Raw genomic sequence first — 15,846 nt, 5'->3', positions numbered from 1 at the left:
GGAATTCTTTTTCTTCTTAATGCCTACATTGTCGTATTGCTCCGTGCTGAATTTTACGAGTTAGTTTTTGTGTGTTGTCTTGCAAAGCAGTCCACTTTGTCAGCAGCCTAGCTAGCTTTGAATTCCTAACAAATCATAAGCTTCAAATTGCCAGGGCATGTCTTTTCAGGTAGCTACAGAAAAAAATATATATAAAGATGTTGACTGCATGTTAGTATAAATGTCTGTAGATGCGATTATCTAAATGTTTACCCTTCTCAGACGTGCGCAACTCCAGTGTTGATTTTTATAGTTGATAGCTCGTGCTTTCCTGTGTCAGGTTAATTGCAAATAGGATTTGGTTGACCAAGAACCCATGCCACCATATTGCATGCCTTTTTTCTGCGTTATTTCTCAGTCATAGTGTTAGCTGATTTTCTTCCTTAGAGTCGGCAGGAACATGGCGCGAGCAAAAGAGGGGCTTAAGTATATTTTGTTAACGTAATTTGTGCAGTCATTTTAAATACAGTGAAATCTTCCTGTCCACTTTTCTAGCAAATCATAATAGCCGTGATCTCGGGTACATTCTGACAGCAAGCTTGATGTACTAAATCTCGTTTAGATAATTCATTGCCACACCAAGAGCAGCATTAACCCTTTGAGGGTCAAATTTTTTTTGCCAAATGCGACCTCCCAGGGTCGAATTTTTTTATTGATGATTTAAATTCTTCGAAAAAACCTATTTCGAAGAAATATGGTCGTAACTTTTTTTTTTTTTTTTGAGTGACAGTAAAAAGAAAAAAATCGTGTGTGTTGTAAAACGCACAATATTTTTTCATGAATAAGAAGATAAGCACACTGAAAAATGGTTGTGTGCACGTCTGGAAACCGAAACAAGTGAGAAAGAAGCCTTCGTCTTATTGCCAACAAGGTGCCATAGAGCTTTTGTGGTCTCCAAAAAAGGAAACGCAAAAGCGGCAGCATCATTTGTGTATATACGCGCCTGCCTGGGAACAGGTGTAATCGTGCCGCGGTGGGTGATAAACGATCAAGTAACAAGTGGTCACCCTTTGAGAGATTTGAAACCAGATAGCCATCAGTTTAGCGCGTGCAACAAGAGGGATCCGCCACAGGAGAAAACCGTAACCTGCTGCGCGCGCGCGCCCGGATGCGCAAGCGATAGCTGACATGCCGTTGCCATTAAAGAAAAAAAAAATGAGAGGCTCTGGTGCAAGTAAAAAATTACACGTGTTCCCGTCGAGTGGCAGCACATACCAAGCGAATGAATTAATCAAACGAATCTCGCACTTGTCACCGCTCCGCGTGCGCACAGCCCGGTTGCCCGAGCAATAGTCCACGCGCCGTTGCCATAAACAAACAAAAACAAAAACCGGAAAGGCATTGGCACAAGTAAAAAATTCCATGTGTTTTTGTCGAGTGACAGCACATGCCAAGTGAAAGAAATGATCGAAAGAGGCGCGCTTTTTTAATGTGCTAGTGATAACGTACATGTACGTCATTGACCATTTTGAAGGTGTTCGCGGAGGACGTACATGTACGCCATCGACCCTGAAAGGGTTAATGGATTAAAAGGGCCGTACCGCAGTGGGACCAAAAGCCAGCATTATCCACATGTGAGAATCGCATACCAGTGCTGTTTGATGCCACCTTGTGTAGCCAGGTGTGTTGCCGGAGAAAAGAAAACCAAGTTACAAAATTTGAAAAGCCCGAAACAAAACACTAACGGAGGTACAGATTTGGGGAGTCAATAAAATTCAATGAAAAATTTCAAGACGTGTAACTCTGTTGTGCTTGTATCTTGTTTTATCCCCTTCAGTCACGGCGTACACATTTGTGTACGCGACTTATTTTCGCAATTTCTCTGCAGTGGTGTCAAGGAATAGATCGCGAACATTAAGCTTATAGTAACTTGAAAATTCCGCTTACCTAATGCACCTCCATTTTATTTCTGAGTGCAATGTGTCACTATAGACGACCGCTTTGGTGAAGGCACTACCGTGTTTGACGGGCTGTTCGACGTGAAGCGGTTTGGTAGCAGCTGTGAAATAACTTTTTTTTCCTTTCTAGTAATGCTTGCAGCGAATAATTAAATTATGTATGTAATTCGAGCGGTTTGCTAAATTTATTTTATGAAGAAACGTAGTATGACTGACTGATCACTAAGCAGATATTCTATAACTCTATAATTATAATGAGTCATCATAATATGCACAAGGAGTCCTTCCACTACCTAGATTTGCTTTCAATGGAGCATGCAGTACCTTGGCATAAATATTTGTAAATTTCATACATTTATCGAAAGTCTATCATAATTCGTGACTGAAGGGGTTATTGATGCTGAATATGCAAGCAGTGATTTGAAACTATCCATTATTTGATGACTGAAGGGGTGCTTGGGTGAACAAGTAAGCCAAGCTGATGCACAGTGGAGCACAGGCCCTGGCTATGTGACTAGGCAAATTTAACATTTTCGTGGTCTGTTATGTGAAGCAACCACACCTTACAAACTTTGTGGTTTTCCTCGCTCATTGGTTTTCCAGTGGATCATATTTATCTGTAGCGTGAAAGGACAGAGCACTTCGAGAAGGTGACACACACAGAATTGCTACAATCAGTTTACAGCTAAAAATCAGTTGTTCCCCTCTTCTCCTATTTCACCAAAGTTGACCGTTGGGTTAATTGGTGTTGCATAAGCAATGTTTTCCCAGCACATTAGACACGGACAACAGAATAGACTCACACAGTGGTGTGTGTCTGTTCGTTGTCCGTGTGTAATGTGCCGTGAAAACACAGTCCTCTTTCCTCGGAACTACTGCTAGACTTGTTCAAAGCTAGTTAGGGACTATATCTGGAGGGCTGCTGCTATTTGTTTCACTTTATGTGGAACAAATTTCTCTTTGAGAATACTTGTGCAAGCAAAGGTTTTTAAAGCATTACAAATTGCTGAATACAAAATAAATGGTCTTGTGAGCACGGGGTGGCCTCTAGTAATGCCGGTGAAAGTCTCACATATGTTTCTACAGTTTGGTCCCACTGAAGTGTGGCACCAAGTATTGAACAAATGCGGCTTAGCAATTCAGAAGACTCTTACAGTTCGCAGTTCTATCATCATATGATGGCAGTTTACAAGCCAGAATGCAGATTAGGCAGCTGAAATGTTATTTGCACTTGTTCCCAAGTTTTTTGTGACAGCATTTCATTTGTGCCTGGGACAAGCTGAGGCACCAGTTGCACAGTTTTTGCTCGACTGTTCGAAGGTTAAAAGCACATGTATTTTGGCAAGTGCCAGTTTAGAGCAGAACAAATACAACATATAAAATGGAGAAAGATTTTTTTTTCTTACTTCAGAAGACATAGTCTATCTTGATGCCCGATCTTTCCCTAGCCACAGTTCTTTCTTTTTTTTTTTTTTTCATGATGTATCCCGTTATGGAAGATCCATGCATGAACCCACTTTTTTTCTCTCTCTCCCTCTATCTCATTTTATTGGTCTCATGCATAGGACATCCTCTGCCTGTCTTTTCATAGCATCACTTTTGCAATGTAATGTGAAGTTACTTTGCGACGTTTTATCATATTGTCTGCATGAGAACCGAAGGTAGATAACACTGAGGTTTAGGTGTATGACAATGTCTTCTGTGGCCCTTCATGCATATTAATTTGTCCCTTTTTTTTTTTTGGTGGCCACATTGTCGTTGCCCCTTGGGCGGGTACTATCTGTGGCTCTTTCTCTCTTGACCCATTCCCAACCCACAGGAGCCTACTCTGCCTGATCCATCGCATGATCGAGTTCGTCGTACGAGAGGGGCCAATGTTTGAAGCCATGATCATGAACCGGGAGCTCAACAACCCTATGTTCAGGTAGGATGGCACGCAGTTATCATTACTTGTTGATTGTCTCATAACAGCTCCTCCCCCTGTCTCTTCTTAGTAGGTTGTTTTAGGTAGTTTCCTTCCTAGCGGTTGATTTCAATTTTTGGAATAGTGTACTTTTGCAGCTTCAGTTTTGGGGCTAATTGTGCAGCGGTTACAAATGCTGTGTGGATGTGACTAAGCGTTGCACACATTACTTTCACACGTTTCGCTGCATTACATTACTGCAGTGGTGATTTTGCTACTTGCAGTTGTCTGTGAAAAATATAATGGTTTTTGAAGATGGACCACTGGATTTAAGTCGTCCGTTACTTAATGTTACAACGCAACACGGAAGGTAAATTTTACATATTACAGTCAACGTCCGAAAAATCAGGCAGTCTAAAAAAAATGAATGCATGCCTTTTACTGCCCCCAAAGGCTGAAATCACCACAGACATGTCCGATGTAGTTCTGAAGGCCTGCCAGTAACTTATTAGGTGCATCGGTATTCGTACTGCGATAGGAGATGGCAGGTGCACACGTGTATGATTAAGGAATACATACCGTGTCCCATGACAATTTCCCCTTCTCACTACAGTAAAAGCTCGATGATACGAATCTCACGGGGTCACGAAAAATATTCGTATTAGCCGAAATTCGTATCATCGAACCACAATATAAACTACTGTCGAATCTCCATAATTCGAACTCAAAGGGGCCCGAAAATTTGTTCGAATTAAAAGGACGTATTTTTGAAGTATTTGTGCACCATAGCACGATGCACGAACGGTGCGAGTCGTGAAATATCGCAGCGCGCAAGCGCATAGCAAGCGCGGGCCATGAAATTGCCCACGCCTGCTAACGGTCGCTTCCCGATAACGACAGAAAACGAAGCTTCAGGGAGCGAGCGGGCGGCGCCGGCACACGGGTGCGCGCGGAGACCGTCGAAGGTGAGGGAGGAGGGCGGCAGGGAAGCGGATTTGACCGCGTCAACTCCGCCGCTTCGGTGGCTCCCCTCGCCCTCCCTCTCGACTCCCTCGTAGCTCTCTCACCTTCGACTCCGTGCACACATCTCCGTGCGCGCCCGCCGCCGTGCTGGCGCCAGCTTATTTTAGCCGCCCCCTGAAGTTTCGTTTTCTGCCGTTATCGGGAAGCGAGCGTTTGCGGGCGTGGCAGTTTCGTTGGCCCGACTGTGCCTCCGCCGCTGCTTCCCTCTGCGCTGCTGCCGCAGCGTGCAAGGTCAACATATGACTATAAAATAGAGGAGAAGGGTTCACTGCCATTTTATCCGCGTGGCTGAGACGTCGGCACTAGTGTGTGTTAGAATACGGTTCTCTAGTCGGCAAGTACACGCTTGTTCCAGCGCGATGCAGAAACGGCGACCTTGCAATTTGAGAGAGAAGGAAATTTCCGCGCGTTTCCCCCCCGTTCCTTCGCGCGCGGCATTGAGGGGTCTCTCCTGAGCTTTTGCTCTATGGCGGTGTCGGAGCAATGCCGGTCGGAGGCGCCGCCGCGTGATTTGGCGCGCTGCTAAGAGCATTGTCGGTGCGCGGTATGTTCGAAATAAGCGTGTTCGAATTCGCTTGCTTCGCGTTGACGTTGAACGAAAGCAAGTTTTTCATGGTAGTCTCGCTGTGGAACAATTGTGCTCAGTGTTGACGTTGCGAGGCCTAGCTCCTTAGCCAACTCCGTCCGCTTCCTCTTGGGATCCTCATCGACCTTTCGAAGAATGTCTAATTTCTCTTTAAAGGAGAGTGCTTTCTGCTTGCGAGACATAGCTCGCTGCGACTAGGCAAAATGGCGCAAACACGAAGAACGAGGCCCGAAGCGCAGCAGCCACTCCATTTGACGGCTCGCAGAAAAGGAGGAAAAGTACAAAAGCACCAAAAGTGCCACCACTTCAAACTCTTCGCGCCCAGTCGCGGAGTCCGCGCTGTCCGGCGCCGCGCCTCCGCACCAAAAGAGGAGAGAAAGCGCGTGACTGCGCGCTGTTCTCTTTCGCGGCCGTCGGTGGGGCGACGTTTATTCGTATCAACCGACGCAGGCTGAAAATCGATTTGTAACAACCGTTCTCTAGCACGTTGCAAAGTAATGGGGCTCGGCCGGGACCACAGAAAAATTCGTATCATCCGGAAATTCGTATTAGCCGTGATCGTATCATTGAGCTTTTACTGTATTAGTATGCATCACCGCACTACTTTGCGTATGCTTCACCACGTAACACTGCTGTATTAAGGCGAAGCGACATTTGGGAACCGACATTTTGCAACGTGCTGTGCTTTTCAAGCTTTGAAGCCATTGGCGAATCTTACAAAGACTGAGTCGGCACTATTCCTTACAACAGCGAATTGTTTTAATGAAAAACACGGCACCGAACAGCAGGAGGCTTGGTAGCGAACGTCGAAGTAGCTAGGCCTAACGTTGCCGCGGTGGTGGCTATGACTGCCAATAAATCTGCTTGCGAGGCGGCGAGGTAATCAAAATGATGGCGGTCTGGCTTCAATTAATGCCATTTCGGACCTGCGGTCATGAGTCTGGAAAATCAGACTGCAAAGGTTTTTGTGTCCAAAATTTCAGACATTCTTATACATTGACTCTATGGGGGTGCCGGTGCCGCATGAGGCATCCGAATTATCGGGCATGTCCAAAAAATTGGGTGTCTGGAAAATTGGTCGTTGATTGTATACAGCCGAATCTCGATAATTCGAACTCGAAGGAGCCCGAAAATTTGTTCGAATTAAAAGAAGTTGAAATTAGAGGAAGGACGTATTTTTGAAGTATTCGAGCACCATAGCATGATGCACGAACGATGCGAGTCGTGAAATATCGTGGTGCGCAAGCGCATAAAGAGCGCAACTGCCCATGCCGGCCAACGCATGGGCAGTTCCCAATAACGGCAGAAAACAAAACTTCAGGGAGCGGATGGCACCGACATGGCGAGGGGGGGGGGGAGGGGGCGGCAGGGAAGTGCATTTTGCCTCGGCAACTCTGCAGCTACGTAGACTCCCCGCACCCTCTCTCCCAACTCCCTCGCAGCTCCCTCACCTTCGACGGTCTCCGCGCCCAGCATAGCCTGCTCCCTGAAGTTTTGTTTTCTGCCGTTATCGGGAAGTGAGCATTTGTCGGACTGGGCCTCCGCTGCTGCATTAAGGGGTCTCTCCAAAGCTTTTGCTCTATGGTGGCATCGGAGCAATGCCGGTCATAGGCGCTGCCGCGTTATTTGGCGCGTTGCTGAGAGCATTGTCGGTCCGCTGTATGTTCGAATTAACCATCGCAAATGCTTTCGCGTTCGAATTACCAAGCATTTTCACCCATTGAAATACACATAACTTTGACGGGACGACAGCGTCAGTTCGAATAAACCGGCAGTTCGAATTAACGAGATTCGACTGTATAAACAAGTCAGCAGAAAGATTTTGGTTGCAATTTCTGGTGGCCACTTACTACTTGTGACATCATCTTACACATTTAGTTCAATTCCTTGAATGTTAGTGCTGTGAAAAATATGGCTGTATATAGAGTTGCCACATTTCTGTTGTGCTGTGATGTGTGCTGCAATGAAGTGCATATGTATGAGCCCTAAGCTGGCTATTCTAGGTTCCTCTTTGAGAACCAGAGCCCTGCTCATGTCTACTACCGCTGGCGACTCTTCTCCATTCTACAGGTGAGTTCTGAGCATTGCATTTGTAGTGTTTTATTGTAGTTTCGGTGCTTGTGACAGATGTAGTGCATGGGAGCTGTTTCTTGCCTGAATCTTGTTTAGCAAAGTAGTGTTTCAAGGAGGAGCATATTCTAGAACAACCCATCTACGTATGGTTCCTTTTTAAACCAACACCTATGATGAGTTAAAGCCTTTACTGGTCATGGGGAGCAAGATGTCGGGAGATGTGGTGCTTTATTCCATTTGTGAAGCCATGATTGTTTTGTTGTGGTTATTGCCTTTTACCTAAGTGATTGCACCAGGAACCTTCTAATACATTTTGCACGTTACTGTACGAATAGAGCACAGTAGTATCTGGAAAAATGTATTACATGAATGTACTGAACATGCTTTTAGCATCATGGTAACTGCGCTTCATTTTTGATAGGGAAAACGCATTACTGGGGGTACTGTACATACCTGTTGGTGTTTTGTAATACAGTTATGACAACAGGGCAAAAGTGCAGTATCCTCTTAAACAGTCACTTTAGCTTTGTCAACTTTTTTATGTTGACTTTTTATGGTGACGAAGAAGCAAGCCACACAAATGGTGCATGCAATATTATGTTGCGTAAAAAATGCAACTATCAAGTTATGTCCTTTTAAAAGTTATTTTCATGGGAAACTGGCCAGTAACATAGCATAGCGAATTTTCTCAAAGTACGCATTGCTATTACAGAGTGGCCTTTAAGCGTGGCCAATTATTTACCATGCCATTTCACTTGTCATCAGGGCCTTTCATGGAATGAAAGTAATGGAACCCCACATGCCATCATAACAGCCAGTTTTCAGTAACTAGTAAACCTACTGTTGTTTGCTTTCTATATGCTTAGGATTGCACCTTATATATATTGCACTTAGGATTGCACTTTCTATATGCTTAGGGCTGCACCTTCAAAAGCAAAGAATAGCTGTACAAGGTGCCATATAGTCACTGCTAAAAAAATGAAAAGGGGTCCTTTATTTTGGACATAGCTGTAATTGCGAAAAATAAATGTAGTGTACTAAATGCAGTCAAGCTCCAGATGCCAAATAACCAATCACAGATAGTCTGCTGAAAGTCTAACCGACTGTTATGTTGTTGCCTAAGCACTAGTGAAGGATTTATTTTTCACGACGTAACTTAATTATTTATTGCAAGTGTTAGTGCAATCACTAACAGGGCTGAGCAATCTTTAGAGGCGTACCCTTATGATGCCAGGCAGTTCCAAGCTGTAAAAAAAAAAAAAAATCACTTTCTTGTTTAATGAATGATGATACGAAACTAGATTGCAAGGTAATATCTGCTATAGGGACACTTTTTTTTTTTTATATCCTCTACCTCTACCCCACACCCTGACTGCGCTGGCAGGGTGACCACCCTAACAGGTGGCGAACACTGGAGTTCCGCATGTTTGAAGGGGGTTCCCTCTGGAAGCCACCCCCGATGAACCCATACCTCCAGGGCATGCCCCCAGAGCTGGTGGAGAAGGAGCAGGAGGCCTCACCTGCTAAAGAGGAGAACAAGAAGGGCTCACTCAGTGACAGGTCAGTCACTGGGCATAGTCAGGTTAACAGAAAATGCTTGCCTTTGTAAGTGCGAATGCCATGGGTGCGTCAGGATTTTGTTATGGGCACACCGCTCGGTCCACCACTACTAAGTCACCACCAGTTTTTTAACTACACCTAGGCGCAGTACAAAAGCGTTACAACTTGCCAGTTCCTTATGTGGCAGTATTGCTTTTAGCAGTGGTGGGACTGCTACTTCAATTTCTCCAATCTGCTGCATTCCGTTAAAGCTGCTGCAAGGCAAACTGCGCTATCTCCGAGGTCAATGCAAGTGGTCGGTCACTACCACCCTATGCAAAGAGGGCTGTCACGTCTGCCATTCATAAAGCTAAATGAGCTATAGCATCACTGTGCTAATTCAGTCAATCCAGTGCGCACTCGCCCATGTTTGTGGTACGTCATATTCAGTGGTTGTGCATAGTTTAGGATGAATTTCTGCCATGTCTAGTTGTGTGCACTCGGCCTGTTCTGCGTTGTTGGCATGCCCCACATTCGTACTCTGTACTCACAGCGTAGCCTTAGTGGGAGAAGCACTCCTGAATTGACGACGCGCACTTAGCGTTGGGCAGTATTTATGCTAGGCATTCTTTATTTCGTGGTGGTTTTTACAGTGGTTCTTATTTCGTCATGGTTTTTACTGCTTCTAAAGGGCACTTGTGATACCCTTCTTGCAGCCGTGGTACTGCAGAAGTAATAGTACTTGCGAGTTAGTCAGTGTGTTTTATTGCAATCGATATTATATAGACACTCCTGGCGAATTTTCGCCATCTGTGTCGCAGTGAGATTCCACATAAAGTCGAAGTGCAATAAGATCCTATCGCACCCTGCGCGTCACATGCTGTGGGCGCGAGGGAAAGCGTGCAAGGGTGAACCGAGAAGGTTGGAGGTCATGTCATAAAGGGTGCGCAAGGCATGAAAGGGGGGTGTAGCGTGGTATCATGAACAAGCATGCACTGAGGGGGCAGGTGAGTGCATTTCTCTTGTGCTAGCCCGGCCACGGCTGCACCCGATCTTGGAGGTAATCCCCAGTGAGTGCAAAGCCTGGGGCAAGCCGCGATGGCTGGTGGCTGCATGTGTACTCAGCGTTATTAGAACCAACTCAGTTTCTCAGCACCACTGAAAACATGGGCCCTGTGGCGATCGCGAGAACTAGCAGTGCTGCGATCGAGTCGCGGTACCGGTAGCACTCCCGGTTGTGCACCTTTTTCGCTGCAGCTGCATCCTGTGTGGTTGTTCTGTTGCTGCGCTTTTATTGCATCATGCCAAAGTTCGTTCAGAGGTTTGAGTATTCAGAGCTCACACTGCTCTGTGGAGGTGGGAAGCCTGGCTTTTGTCAAGCATGCGACATGCTGACATGTTTTGCTCTGAGTTGTAAAAGCGGCTACGAGTCATCAGCTAAGCGCCACTTTTAATGTGTAAGCATTCTTTGGCGAGTACTACAGGTCCATCATGCCAAAAGTGTAATGCCTTGTATCTGCACAAAAATGCGTAATTTGCAAAATAAAGACATTTAATCGTTATAATAATATAAATGTAGATGATTGGTAGCTTTATAAGTGATAAGGAACGATTTAAACAACAAAAAAATTGATCAGGGAGAATGCCCCTAGGGATACATCGGGCTCCATAGAAAATCCATGGGGAAGCTAGTAAGGGTCAGCCAAAATAAATTGGAAGTGGGCCAACTTTAATTTGGGGGTGGGCCAACTTAATATTTGGGGTTAGGCCAACCTATATTTGGAGGTGGGCAAGCTGAAATTTGTGGGTGGACCAACTTCAAATTTGGGCGAGGGGCCAACCTATATTTTGGGGTGGGCCAACTTGTAATTTGGACGTGGGCCAGCACTCAATACGACTTTCTTCAAGGAAATGCATATCTTATATAGGATGTAAGGGAGCTCTCCATTTGCAGATGGTGCTGTAAACAATAATTTTTAAAGCTTTTTCATGCTATCCAGTAGTTTTCTTGCTTTTTCCCTCATCAGCTATCCTGCTTTTAGCCCCCTCCCGCATAATCGATTATGAACTGCCTTATCTGATGGACACATCTAGTCACAATTGATGTCGGAGCTTCGCAGTATAGCATAGCCATTGAAATCGAAGCAGACACGTCGCCCTTAGGATTCGTACTGCGCTTGCGAAGCTGTCACTCATAGTGAAAACCATGAACTCTAATTACGAAGGCAGTATAGCTCTTCATTGGAGTAATAAATAGACGTAGACAAGCAAAAGTGTGTGCAATAAAGCTGCTGCGCCGCTAGCTGGACTCAACCGCAGTGCCGTTAGTTCTTGCGACCACCATGTGGGCCACATGCTTGCACTGGCCAGTATGCATACCTGCCAGGTCTCCCTCATTGTCGGGGAGACTCCCGAATTTTGATGGTTTTGTACAATTGTACGATCGAAACAGCAATCTCCCGAAAACGCGCCCGTGTTCGCCGAATCCTTCTCCTAGTCTGGCCACATAGCGCCGGAACTACGTGACACCGATTGACATTGTGATCAGTGAAGAGTCTAAAAAGCGTAGAATTGAAGCTCCTAGTATCACTTCTGCATTGCTATTTATGCGAATGCAGCGCCACCGTCGTTTTCATCTTCGCATAAGGAAATTGTCTACGCAGCTGCCCAGGGTATCACAAGTGTGGCGCTAGGGTCTGATTCTCTCTGTAGTTTCTCTCCACTTTCTTGCGCCGATTTTTCCTGTAGGCAGCACTAGGCCGCCTCCACACGCTCATCGAAAGTTTTCTTACGTTCTTTGTTGGCTTCGGCGCTCCGGTGCATGGTGTAGTGCGTCCTTTACGTAGTTGCCGGCAGTAGCGTTGAGTAAAGAGCTCAAGAAATACCTTCAAGTCTTTTTAAGGCAGTATACTGCAGAGTTTGGCTGTATTGTGGCGTCGCGGAAAGGTGAGCATCACACATATGCACTGTTTACAATTGCGACATCAGCATCTCGCACAGCGGTAGAACCGACTTGGCTACGCACGTTTCATTGAAGAAGCACGCCAACAGTCTTCAGTGCCAAGAGAACCAGCAATGCCTCCAACAATTTTTCGGGAGACAAGACGACAGTGATGTCATCCGTGTGGAGTGCTTGTTCACGAATTTCTTGCTGGAGCACAACATCCCGCTGAGTGCCTCTGAACACGTGGGACCTCTGCTACGGAAAATGTTCCCGAAGTTAGATGTTGCGAAGCGCTGCGCATGTTCTAGGACTAAGACTACAGCAATTGTCGGTGAGATGGCTCGCCACGCACAGGAAAGCACGGTGAGCGCCCTGAAAAAAAGAGTGTTTGCGGTTGCCATAGATGGCAATAACAATAGCCAAGCACAACTGTACCCGATCATGGTCACCTATTTCGTAAAAGAATTTGGCTTAATCGAGAGCAAACTGCTTGCACTGAGCACCCTGGAGGGCCATTCAACTGGGCCCAACATTGCCAGATTGATTATAGATACCCTCACTTCGATGAACATACCGTTATCCAATTTCATAGCTTTTTGTTCCGACAACGCTAACGTGATGTTGGGGTAAAAAAATGGCGTAGCAGCAATGCTGACAGAGGTCCATGAAAATGTTATAAAAATTAGTTGTCCATGCCATTTCAGTCATGGAAAATGTGTGTGAAATATTGCGAATCCGACCCCCCTCCCTGTCAGATCTCCCTAATGTCTTCTCTGCAAACCTGGCAGGTATGCCAATATGCAGAACTGCGAAACTGAGTTGGTTCTAGGAACGTTATGTGTACTGTCTTCCCGGGCTCCTAGCGCTAGATGTCACATAGTCTGGAGACTCGAGAAGTGAGCGGTAGCAGAAGCATTTGCTGTCCTTTGTGCATTCTTCATCACGGCAGCGTTGTGACAGCGAGTGGTCACAGTCATCGAGTGAGATCTGTTCGTGTTTGCTTCTGCGCACGTGATACCATGCTTGTTAATTTAATTAGTAAGCAAATGTTTCAATTTATAGGCCGATAATACAGTCAAACCTCGATATAACAAACCTCGATTTAACTAAATTTGTGATGTAACAAACTATTTTTATTTCCCCATCTTAGTTCTGTTGAATTAACGAAACCTCCATATAACGAAATTCTCGATATAACAAAGTTTTTCGCTGGAAGTACAACTTCGTTATATCGAGGTTTGGCTGTACTGCGAATCTTACTTCATGTAGTTGTGTAATACTTTGCTATCGCTTCAGTGCTTCACCTTACAGGTGGTGAAACTGCGACATTTTGTGTGCTGTATGGCATTACGTGTTTTGTGGTGTTTTGACAGATAAATGTTTTTTTTTATGACATCAAAGTACCTGTGTGCTGTAATCTTACATTGTCTTTTGTGCTGTGAAATTATAACTTCTCTCTGCTGCTGACTAAAAGCTACATTTTTTAATACTGTCAGTGTGTCAGTGTTTTACGAATCGGTTTGTTTTGTTTCTTCTGTGGGGTGTTTATTTGGCGTCTGGTTGTTCGCTGCTCACCAAGAAGCACTCTAGTGTGCTCCTGTTGTCATTTTAGCACAGCTCTAATGCTAAGCTAGCATTTATTTATTCTAGTCAATATTTAAATTTGTGTTTAAACCAGCTAAAAAATTAAGGGCAGCAGCTATAAATTGTCATTATTCCTGCTACAAAATCAGCTCTAAAAAGCCACTTGGCCATTCTCGCCACTGTTTTAGTGATCCCAGATAACAGAATTTCTTTTCAACAATAGTCTGTCATTATGGTATCTTCGTGTAATCAGGAAATCTCAATAGACAATTAAGAAAACATTTTTTTATAGTGGGATGTATATGTGCACAACACATCTTTTTATTTGTCAAGCCAAGTCACAGTGTGTTTCCCAACATTTGCAGCACAATATTCAGGGAACATTGTACAAGGGCCCTTGATTGTGGTAATTGAAACTTTCTGACATTCAATTGGGAGATCTGTCATCACAAAGCTAAGAAGACAAACCACCTATGGCATGAGTGACCGATTGTACGCAGAAAGGCCTATGAAAGGGCATTGCGCGCTTTGAGATTGGTCTAGCTACATGCCATAATGCATGGCAGTACAACAGTACTCTTGTATGTAGGACTTCTCAGCAGATGCTTAACGGTAAAGTGTTCTAGTGTAGCAGACTGCAAATTAACCTGCAAGGATAACATCAATTCGGTAAGTTCACCTAGAAGAGCTTCTTGAAAGAATTTCATTGAAAGAACTCAGTGCCACAGAGGGAATCAATGACAAATATAAGGCATTTAGAAATGTATGTGTGCGCATCTGAAAAGTGTGTATTCATTGTAGAAGGGCAACAACATGCTCATGGCAAGTTCAATTTTTTCCTTACAGCCAACGAGACAAACTTGAAGACATGCTGCGCAACCTTACCCCTGAGCGTCCTCGCATCATGGAAGCCATGGTCTACTGCATTGAACATGCTGATGCAGCTGAGGAGATTGTTGACTGCATCACCCAATCGCTGTCCATCCTGGAAACGCCTTTACACAAAAAGGTGAAATTCTGTGGACCACACCTATGGAAGGCAATGCCGTCATTCGCCCAGCACTATCATGCAGTTCAAAATACCAGTACAGAGAAGCCACCACTAGGGCACAGATAAACAAAGTTGGCGATAACAGCACCACTGCGTCATCAGTTTCACGCTTTCTTTGATGACCAACGTCCAGATTATTACAGCGAAGCTTTCTATCATCGCGTCCGGCAATTATTACTTCCAAAATTAGTTTGGTTTTTTTCTTAGTGCGAAAATCACATAATAGACACCTTTTTTTTTTTTAACTCGTTCAGGGTTGCTGATTGGCATGTGCTTTGACATATGGCGCCACCACACTGTAGGCCACAAAGGATGCTGTGCTTGGCGACGTCTAGGCACGCACAACAGGATATTTCTATCTATTCAGAGGAAATCAAACAAATACCATAACTCATACATGTTGAGATTGTAATGAAGTAGGTGCTTTCGAATAAGGAATCAAATAGTCACTATTCGTAAGTGCAAATACTTTTAGAATATTTCAAAACGTCAACTGTGCCCCAATAAACAAAATTGCAGCAAAAGTACCATACTTTTTCACCCCCACAGGCATAGTATAGGCTATAGTATAGGTCACGTAACTTAGGTAGCCACATTTTATAGGCTGTACAGCGATCAATAGCACTCTCTGATGAGCCCAATGTGTACGAAGAGACTAATTGTTTGGTTTTAATGCTCCATTTGTGCTTTTAATAAAATATGCTTCATAACATAACTACAGTAGCCGACGGATTTTTCGGACTCCAAAAATTCGTACTTTTTAGGTATACCGGACTTCATAGATATACCGTCAGGGTTCCCATAGAGCTAATGCATTTTTGGGACTGATTTTTGGGACTCCTTTTCACCTCATCGAGGGAAAAGGAGAAAAGGGGAGGGAAGAGAGGCGACGTTTAGCTGCGGCAGCGAGTGCCTATTTATTTATATCAGAGGCTCCGGCAACAGTCACCAACGCCGCACGCATTTTGTGCGAACGCGGGCGAAACGCCGACGGCGTCGACAACAGTTCTGCGTGTTGCCGGTGCTGCTGCATGTCGTAGTTTATACAGCTGATCAAGCTACTATGATTACTCCGTATAGCTCTCTACAAATTTGCTATCGCAATTAATGCTTCACCTTTCAGGTGAAACTGCGACAACTTTATATACCGTATTTATTCGAATCTAGGCCGATAGTTTTTTTCAAATAATCACATATGAAACTCTA

The 15,846-nt window shown here is 44.7% G+C and overlaps 1 protein-coding gene and 1 long non-coding RNA gene across 2 annotated transcripts in view; both read left to right on the top strand.

Moving 5' to 3' along the window:
• LOC119442102 (U2 snRNP-associated SURP motif-containing protein-like) overlaps positions 1 to 15,846 on the top strand; it is a 68,639-nt gene that overhangs the window by 23,288 nt on the left and 29,505 nt on the right. Inside the window, exons 10-13 of the mRNA XM_037706840.2 lie at positions 3,757 to 3,861; positions 7,453 to 7,519; positions 8,907 to 9,082; positions 14,436 to 14,598. Coding sequence (XP_037562768.1) covers positions 3,757 to 3,861; positions 7,453 to 7,519; positions 8,907 to 9,082; positions 14,436 to 14,598 — 511 coding nt within the window. The remainder of the gene's footprint in view (positions 1 to 3,756; positions 3,862 to 7,452; positions 7,520 to 8,906; positions 9,083 to 14,435; positions 14,599 to 15,846) is intronic.
• Positions 3 to 3,461, top strand: LOC125943218 (uncharacterized). The gene is made up of 2 exons (XR_007465656.1): positions 3 to 1,800; positions 2,326 to 3,461. It is a non-coding gene; the product is annotated as an uncharacterized LOC125943218 (long non-coding RNA).

Source organism: Dermacentor silvarum, chromosome 2, assembly GCF_013339745.2.
Source record: "Dermacentor silvarum isolate Dsil-2018 chromosome 2, BIME_Dsil_1.4, whole genome shotgun sequence".
Lineage (NCBI taxonomy): Eukaryota > Metazoa > Arthropoda > Arachnida > Ixodida > Ixodidae > Dermacentor > Dermacentor silvarum.
The sequence above is the reverse complement of the archived record's forward strand: the minus strand, read 5'-3'. Positions and strand labels throughout refer to the sequence as shown.